Here is a 9,776-nt window from a genome sequence, read left to right as displayed (position 1 = left end):
CAACGGCTAAGTAGAATATTATACAAAAGATTGTATAATCTTAATTTATGTAAAAAAAAATTATTTTAATTCAATGAGTGAATGTTCACTCACTGAATTATCACTGTAATTAATGGGAATAATTTAAAATGACTTTTTAAAATATCGTCTGTGATCTAATGCCTGTTTTAGTTGAGTTTTTTTATAAGTTATCTTATTAAGTTTGGTGTTGTTTATTTAACTTTATTATACGTTTTTATGCGAATTTTATTTTATTTTCTTTTAATCTAAATAATGAATTATCTTAATTCGGCTGATGATTATATTTATTTTGTGAATGCCTTTGCTCAGCAGGAGTGGAACGTATATAGGCTCAATTATTGACTGAAAATAACCATAATGTAATTAATTTATAATTGTATATATTCGGTTAGAATGGTAAGTATTTAAGTAACTTGAGGTGCGATGAACTTTGTACTGATAACATAAGTAGGTAATATATAGTATAAGCACTTGATAACATGTTGTATACACTTCAACATGATGATAACAGTTAATCCCATTATAAAGTGGCCCCGCTTGGGGTGATAAAGATATAATAGATATATACCATTATATACCTACATAAAAATACCTAAGTGGATGAATTCAAGTATTATACCTTATATTTTATGCTATGTTTAATTTAATTAATTAAATATTTATTTATTTAAACTTTATTTCACAACATACAAATAAAATGTAGGGGAGCGGAGGGCTTGTCATAACAGTTTTAGGAAAAAGGCTTGTATTGTCTAAAATATGTATAATTTTATGATTCTGAGTATGAGGGTTTGTAAAGTATTTATCTAAGCTCTAATTCCGATAACAAAATAATTTTAAATGTTTACGCATCTTTTACACCAGACACTTTTTGAAAAACTTGGAGTTGTTACAACTTACCCCGTAATTGGGGCTTGTTGTAACAGTTTTAGGAAAAAGGCCTGTATTGTCTAAAATATGTATAATTTTATGATTCTGAGTATGAGGATTTGTAATCTAAGCACTAATTCCGATTACAAAATAATTTTAAATGTTTACGCATCTTTTACACTCCAGACACTTTAATAAACTGGGAGTTGTTACAACTTACCCCGTCATTTTTTTTCAATACCTGATCGAAACAGAGCTCGTATGCACATCCACTCGCTTCAATGTCTGGCGGGGCAATGGCGATGTTTACGTTATTTCTCGAGTTATAAGAAAGTCATTCAGCAAAAAAAAATGTTTTTAATTCCCCGTCAAAATTGATTGTTACTACTTACCCCTGTTACATTAAGCCCCCGGCTCCCCTACAAATGGCGGATTTATTTAATAAATTTATAATTAATTAAATGTAGAACAATTAGACTGCTACATAACGCGAATTTTAGAGATATATATAATCATATATATCTATATTTAGTGAAGTTATAGGGTTGGTTCATTCGCTAATACTATTGATGCAGACGGTATATATGTCGGCGGCCGATCGTAAGATCAGGCATATCGTGAAATTCCTAGGCATATCGTGAAACGTGAAAATCTTTGACTCCGTGCCTGAGTCGACGGAGCCCCGCTACGCGGGGCTCCTATTTCTGGGCAGTTTGCCCTTCGGGCATCTGAAGCAACCTAACGAACCTATCCTTACCTATCTATTGAGTTAATGTGACTATCGTCAAAACATTACACAGGAACATTACGATCTGCCTGATCTTACGATCGGCCGCCGACAGATACACCAGGATGCTTTTTAGATGACATGATGATAATGAAATCAAAATACTGTATTGTAAAACAAAAATACATTTATTATCCTTACCCATAACATAAGTACAGTACTTTACAATTTTTACATAGTCTTTTTGGACGAATACAATATTATATCTTATACTAATTAATTACCTACATTATTAGTAGTTAGGTTGATATAAGTCTTTAGTATTTAACAAATCAATTAATAATAACACAACTCATTCTTTCTACACATTACTATGGTTAAATTTAAAAGTGGAAAAATTACTGTCTTGGGTGAGACTTGAACTCACGGCCTCTGGATCGATACTCCAGCGATCTGCCATCTGAGCCACCAAGACCTCATCCATAGCCAGCAAAGAGAGCCCGTGAGGCCGTGAGTTCATGTCTCACCCAAGACAGTAATTTTTCCACTTTTAAATGTATTCTAAGCTTAGTAGCATCGTTAGCAGACGTTTCTGCTTGTTAAAAATTAAAAAAAATATTATGGTTCTTCTGCAAGGATCACATTTTCATGTGGATAATTGAAAATTTACGTATATTTCTCCTTTAACTCCCTCCTTAATATCTTCCCAGTGGAGTTCTTTGGTAACTCATCCAAAAATATCACATCACTTATCCTTTTATATTCAGCCACTCTCTCCTTCACAAAATCGCATATATTTGACGGAGCTACATTGTGTCCCTTCTTCAGCACTATGAACGCTTTGGGTGCTTCACCGTTGGTCTCGTGAGGAACCCCGATAACTGCAGCGTCGTCTACTGATGGGTGATCGCGAAGGACACCTTCTAATTCGGCAGGCGGAACTTGGAATCCTTTGACCTGGATATGAATAAAATAACTAGACATCATATTTCAACCAAGTTTAATTATACTGGGCCTAACGTCTTAGAAAATAAGCTGCTTATTGAGAAAAACACTACCAGAAACTCTCATGCATCCCTCCTTTTGAGCATATTTTCACATTCAATTAGATTTCCACGTAATGTATTATTTAGCCTTAAGCAAGCGAGAACTATCAAGGGAAGGGATACAGGCTCATCAAAGATAGTGTGAGAGCTTGTATGCGAGTTTCGGTACAGATACAGTCAAGGAATTATTTCAATACCATTTCGTACCTTGTCACATTGACACTAGTACGAGGTCCCTAGCGACTTTCATATTGAGTGTCAATGTGACAAGGTACGAAATTGTACATTGCAGTATATCCTCTATCAAATTAATTAGTCATACCTATAACCAGCAATGTAATGAAACCTGCATGCGTGTTTTCGTATCGCCTTAAATCTAAATTATCATAAAATCGCCACTAAATCGAAAAGTACCTTAATAAGTTCTTTTAATCTATCAGCTATAGAAATGATGCCGTGCTCGTCTCCAATGGCCAAATCTCCACTTCTGAACCATCCATCGTCAGTAAAGGCTTCTTTATTTGCTGTTTCGTTATTTTTATATCCCTTCATGACTTGTGGGCCACGAATCAACAGTTCTCCTTTCTGTAAATAAGTTAAATGGCATGTAATTATTATGTTATAACTCCCCAAATTAACTTTTTTGTTTTTATTGGTGTTGATTAGTCCATATATTACGTTAACCGAGCTTGTAGTTGTTCTTGTCATTGGTTTTTAATTAGCTACATCATCTTGGAGTTGTCTCTTGAAGTGGTAGAAGTTTATAAATAATCTTTAGATAATACATTAATTAAATTTACCTCATTAGGTCCAAGAGTTTTTAGATTTTCATCGACAATCTTAAGTTCAGTATTTGGGACAGGAAGACCAACACATCCATAGTTGTCATTCCCTCTTGGAGTTACAGTTACCACCGGTGACGTTTCTGTTAGACCGTAGCCTTGCCTGAAGTCAAATTTTCTCTGAAAAGATCAAAATATTAGAGTACGAGTATATAAAATGAATTCACATATCTTATATTGAATAGTATTGTGAGGTTTTCATAGCAGTCTTGGTAATGTTTTAACTCATATTTAGCAGTCGTGACAGCACAAAATAATTATAATTATAATTCTCTAAAATTAATTATTAATAATAATTGTAACATACAAATGGGCTTTTAAAGATTCTCCGCTCTGTGAGTGTGGTAGACCAGCTAAAGATTTTGACTCACGTCACGCCTGAGTTGCTTACCTAACTTTAGCGACCTCAAAAAGCTATACTCTGAGTATCCTATGCATAGAGATGCCATAAGATTATTAATATGAATAAGTACAGTATTTTTAGACGATATCCTATTTGAATGCGTATTGGTTTCTATATTTAAGTGGTGAATTTACCTTGGCTCTTTCGATGAATCTGTCAGCATCTGCGGTTGTTAGGGGAGCAGATCCATTGATGATCACCTCCAGATATTGGAATGTTTTGGGAGTTGCTTCTGGATGTGAAGCCATGAGTAACACTGGAATTTATTAGTTTTTTTTTCTCAATACATATGAATAATAATAACAAATTAAGTATCAGCCAAAAAGAAAAGCCACATTAAACACACATTAGCCACATTATGTCAGCTATTGGATCTTCGAATAAATAAAACTTTTACAGGAAAGTTACTATTTCAAGGGATGAGATGATAGTTAATGTTTAGAAAAACGAAATTCGAATAAAATGAAAATTAACTCGTATTTAATAGAGAGAACCCAGAGACACTGAAAATTTTCGTACCAATAGGAGGAACAGCATACAAAACATTGGTCTTATACTTTTCCAAGGTTCGCAGGAACAGTTGAGGCTGGAACTTCGGCAAGGTCACCAATTTGATTCCCTGGGATAGCTTGTGGAACATCATCACCTCTGCGCCGTATATGTGGAAAAATGGCAGCACTGCCATCACGGCGTCTTGGTGAGTCGCTGGAAATAAATTTTATGATTTGAAATATCAGACAATAGAATACTAATACCTCAATTCTTTGATGAATCTTTGATGCTCATAATGAGTTGCTTACAAAACTTCTGTTAATTGCCAGTTGCAACCGAGCACAACGCTTTGATACTTCTCTTCATATATTTATCACACTGCAGTCTTCATAATATCCTCTATCTAGCTCTGCATCAAGTATGGCGGTCCTATGGGATATGTAGGTATACATTGTTAATTACTGCCAAGTTTGTGCAAAATTAGCGTCATCAGAGATTTTAATGATTTTCACGGCTTACAACAAGTCTTCTAGAATTAAAAGTTTAGGTATACAGTCACCTGCAGAGAAAAGTAGCCCTCTTTATTTTGGAACTTTGTAAAATAATTTGTATGTCGCAGGGTTTACTTTCCACAGCAGAGAATTGTGCATCCAGTTTAGGTAATTGTCATATAGAGGATACATAAGTCTGACTGATTATATTGAAGTAACTAACATAACTACCTGTTGTAGCATTATGTGTTTTGATAATAGGCTCGTTCATTTGTTCACAATTAGCTACTAAATTCCTATTCGTCAACTCTACTCCTTTCGGCACTCCTGTTGTACCGCTTGAGTAAGGCAAGAAACACACATCTTCAGCAGTTCGTCTGACTTCTTTTAACGGCGACAGATCAACATTGATGTCAACGCTTAGTTCTTTGAACCGTATTGTGCCAACTGGCACTTCTGTATCTTCAGTTCTAACTACAATGATGGGAATGTCTAATTTTGCCATTTTAAGAGCGGCTTTGACGACGTCAGCTGTCTCTCGTACTGTGACTATTACTTTTGCGCCTGACAGCACGAGTTGCCGTTGAACTTCATCTGGAACGAAAATAAACGCTTAATTAGAAACTGTCTTTATAGTGGCGAGAGACCGATGGGTGAGCGATTGGAGCGAGGACAACAAAGCAGTGACGAATTCTGCTAGTGATCCTTGAGTCTTCTAGCCTTGCATCAAAGCATTCTTGCATCGAAGTAAACTCTCGCGTAGTAGACAGTATGTAAATGAATGAAAAACATTTACTCAAACCCGTCAATGTGCAGGTCACACTGGGCAACTTTTACTATGGCACCAACCCTGAAACCCCCTTTCCGCCAACTTTCGGGGTTGGTGCCATAGTAAAAGTAAAAGTTGCTCAGACGGGAGATAGGATTGAAGTGATGACGACAACGGGGTAGTCGAACAAATTGGCCGTTCATTGAATCTATAGGTACGGCATCAAGCACAAGTTAATAGTGACGCAAATAAAGATAAACCCACGCGGAGTGTAAATAGGGTAGACATTAGTGAAGACTGCACCGTCTGCACCAGCGCCCAATACTTTTAAGGCATGGTATAATAAATAATAATATACTCCGCCTGGTACTCTCTTCCCGTCTTTTCGTGGTCACGTGACTGACACAAGCCTACGTCATCATGCGACAGTGCTATATGATAATATGCGATAGCGCTATATAAAATGGCAATGTTATTGTGACGTAGGCTTGTGTCACTCTGGGAAGAGAAGACCATGTTTTATTAGACTATGCTTTTAAGGCTACGAAGGGGTAGTTTGGCACATTGGACAGCCATATTTAATCCTTAGTGCACCAACTCCGATTAACAACGCAAACGAAAATAAACTCACGTGCAGTGTAAATAGGGTTGATACTGGTGATGACAGCGCCAGCTTCCAATATTCCCAAGGCCACAACGGGATAGTCAGGCACGTTGGGCAGCATGACAGCCACGGCGTCGCCGTCGCGCACGCGCAGCTTGCCGCGCAGGTTCGCCGCGAAAGTGGACGATAGCTTGAAGCCCTGCGAATACGTGTAGCCTCGCCCTGTAGAGCCGCACACCTGGAAATAACCATATCACCATCGTTATTCAAACTTCAATCACCTTAAAGCAAGACACATCTTCTTAAGCAGCTTCTGACCCGCTTAAGTCGCCGCACACCTGGAAATTAAATGTGTGTTGTTAATGTATTGGCATGTAATTTACACCATTAGGGCTCAATTTACATAGAGTGTGGATAATAAAATTAAAGCAAACAAAACCAAAGATAGATGTCGCTTTTACTCAGGGCTCAGAGGGCCTAACCAAGATCAGCAAACGAAACGGTAACCTCTCTCTATCACCCTTTCATATTAGTGCGGTAGAGAGACATTAGCTTATTCGTTCGCTACGGAGCAAACGATTGTCATCTTGGCTAGCCACCCTGGGCGTTGACTGGCAGGTCATGACGCAACAATACGTTTCTACTTTTGTAATTTATGGAAGGTGACGAGTTGAATAAATTATAGGTACACTTAACACAAAAATGCGGTAAAAATAGGCCAATTGTCGGAATGTGGAGAGTGGTTATGACATTTGGTGTGTATGCTAATTGGAGGTCCCGTTTTCATTTCCGGGCTAGCTAAAAATATGTGTGCCTACGGTATGTTGACTAGATTAACCTTAGTCGTAATCATTAAGATGACATTCGGATGTCAACTGCAGTTACTTATTAGATTACTGTTGCGGGGTCGTTGTTGCTGTCGCTGATAAAATAAGTGATGGAATAAACGTCATAATCGGCAGTAATGTGGCGGCGAACCTCACTCATTTTATTATGGGAATCGACAGATACAGCGGTGACTTCAAAAGTAATGCCGTAGGTAACGGTAATGCAGCTGCAGTTGACATCCGAATGTCACCTAAGAATCTTGTTAAAATACGCTACTTCAAATACTCGACACAATTTGATATTGGCTTGCAGCCTTACATCATCCAGAAAGCGAAAATTCTCTCTAGATGACCATAATATGGGTAAAACAAATAGCCCCATGTGCAGTGCAAAGCGTGCATGGAAGAAGAGAAAACAACAAAACATAATTATTATCCTAGACTGTAAGCAGGTAAAAGTATACAGAAACAAATACCTAGGGACTCCGTGAACACTAAAGCAGGTAGTTAGGAACCCGAAGACATTGCTAGGTCTCGTGAAGGACCTCTAGGACCACGCTTTTCACGCAAAATGGACGCAATGGTGGTCGATTTGCGGAAAATGCCCAGCAAAACTAACTAATTAACTAACAGGGAAATATAAGAAATACTTGCCGCCATAGTCCGATCCGGCCATTTCTCCAAATTCTGCCACACGTACTCATACAACGTACACGTCGGCACTTCAATGTCTTTGAAAGGCGATTTTATAATTCCTTCTTGAGTCCAAGGTGTTTCAGAAAACTTCCGCACGCTGCTAAGGCATTTCAGACTCTTTTTTGTTAGCGCTACAGTTCGATTTGCAGCGAATAATGACTTCGACGCCATTTTTGTGACCGCTGAAACGATGTAAGTAGGTAATTAAATAGCTAAAATTTTAAAATGAATTACAAGATATAACAAGAAGAGCATGCATTGAAGATTATTTAAAACATTGCACAGATCTTGAAAAGAAAAAAAAAACGGATTTGAACCAAGAAATAGGTATATTCATTGGTTGAAGATGTTTTAGAATTTTGATGTATAAGGAAACTCGAAAATATCATGAGATGATCAATGTGCCTATATTTGTACCCCACATAGTGAAAATCTTGGTTTACTTTGTGTGTTCATAGCACATAAACGTGACATAGTCACTGAGATATTTTAACGACTTTGATAATGTTAATTATACATCTTATTATCTTCGTCAAGTAACTTAATATAATTTATAATACATTAGATCTAAGGCTCTTTACATGAGAAATATTCGTTTTAAGAACTTATAGCTAGTGAATTTATATAGAAATTAAAACCATATTTGTATCTGAACGGTTGGAGTGTCAAAGTTAAATTGTTTGTTTGAAAACTTTAAAATGTTTGTAAGGCATCAATGACAAATGTCTCTTAATGTTGCTCATTTCTTTATCTTCTTTTATTAACTTGATTAACACTGAAATAACAATGCAATCTTTCGGAAAACATGCCAAATTCTAAAAACATCGCCATTTTTCAAAGTTAAATTGAAAGTTATTTGATAAATACCACTCAAAAACATCATAGAAGATAACTTCAAAACAAATAATAACAACAACATAAATGTATATACATATTTGGGTGATCTCAACCATATACTAAAGAAATGCTCGTATTATTTTCCTTAGATGTACATTTTAAAAATATCAGTTACTTATTTAACTTTTTAGGAATACTGGAAGAAATCCTTACCTATCACCAGTTATCTGGCCACTATTAGCGTCTAGGGAATACAAGTTTAGGTACTTTCCTGCCTTTTAAATACTTACGCCTGTTATAATCACGTTAATATGATACTTTTTATCACTTTGCCACCAAGTTTTTTATAACAACATTGTATGATCTTACACTATCCTACTTTAAATACGTATTGCCCGCACGCCGGCCCGGCAAACACTGATATTACGTTGTGTTTATTTGTTATACGTGTTTATTCACATAAAGATATCAACTATGAGCACGTAGCAAGCTTAACTTGATCCCAAGATTCATAGGAACTGTGTGTAATGATGTCTGGCGTGTATTGGCATATGTACGGTAATACTAGTAAACAATTAACAACACCACAGTTTGTTTGTATTGGATCATTGACATTGAGGTCGTATTGTGGCGTATGTTATGTATAATGTATAGTCCTCAATGACCTTGCATGTCATTTTAATCGCCTAATCGTACATGGGTTAGTAGAGCCAAGTTGTGTAAAGGCGAGACCGGAATCAATAACCGATTTTTAAAATTTGGTGTCCGCTCAGTACCTACGGATATGATGGTCGTTCTTGTTTACGTGACAGCGTAATAAAACGGTATCCGTCACTATCAGTCGCGCTCTGTTAAAAAGTGACAGATATTTTGTCACGTGGATAAACCCATCCTTTAGGGCCGCTGGTTTGATAACAAACGAAATTAAATACAAAATGTTTAGTACGTTATCAACTGGCGTAGAGGACAGACGTGCTGGTACAAAAGTTGAAGTGTTTATGTTCACAAATATTGGTGCAAAATTACTGTGATTATAATTTTCAACTATTGGTACAAATTATGGTTATTGGTTACAAATATTGGTGCAAAATAACTGTGATTATAATTTTCTAATTGAATATTCAGAAGGTAAATATACCTACTAGGTATTT

General features: G+C 36.4%; 1 protein-coding gene across 1 annotated transcript; it reads right to left on the bottom strand.

The window, feature by feature from the left end:
- Positions 1–2,107: 2,107 nt before the first annotated feature.
- On the bottom strand, positions 2,108–9,035 carry LOC134796708 (uncharacterized). The gene is made up of 9 exons (XM_063768885.1): positions 8,916–9,035; positions 7,747–7,970; positions 6,293–6,503; positions 5,124–5,486; positions 4,429–4,614; positions 4,044–4,165; positions 3,465–3,626; positions 3,079–3,249; positions 2,108–2,575 (listed from the first exon to the last, which is right to left on the bottom strand). Exons 2-9 carry the CDS (start codon positions 7,957–7,959, stop codon positions 2,285–2,287), a joined length of 1,719 nt encoding a protein of 572 aa, XP_063624955.1. The 5' UTR covers positions 7,960–7,970; positions 8,916–9,035; the 3' UTR covers positions 2,108–2,284.
- Positions 9,036–9,776: the final 741 nt, after the last annotated feature.

This window comes from Cydia splendana, chromosome 14, assembly GCF_910591565.1.
Source record: "Cydia splendana chromosome 14, ilCydSple1.2, whole genome shotgun sequence".
Lineage (NCBI taxonomy): Eukaryota > Metazoa > Arthropoda > Insecta > Lepidoptera > Tortricidae > Cydia > Cydia splendana.
The sequence above is the reverse complement of the archived record's forward strand: the minus strand, read 5'-3'. Positions and strand labels throughout refer to the sequence as shown.

What these genes read in the sequence shown, in the direction of transcription:
- LOC134796708 (XM_063768885.1), bottom strand. Translation starts at nt 7,959, where the DNA reads ATGGCGTCGAAGTCATTATTCGCTGCAAATCGAACTGTAGCGCTAACA. An exon ending in GGCCGGATCGGACTATGGCG is followed by an intron (nt 6,504 to 7,746) that starts GCAAGTATTTCT and finishes GGTTATTTCCAG; the next exon opens with GTGTGCGGCTCTACAGGGCG. An exon ending in CAACCCTATTTACACTGCAC is followed by an intron (nt 5,487 to 6,292) that starts GTGAGTTTATTT and finishes TTTTCGTTCCAG; the next exon opens with ATGAAGTTCAACGGCAACTC.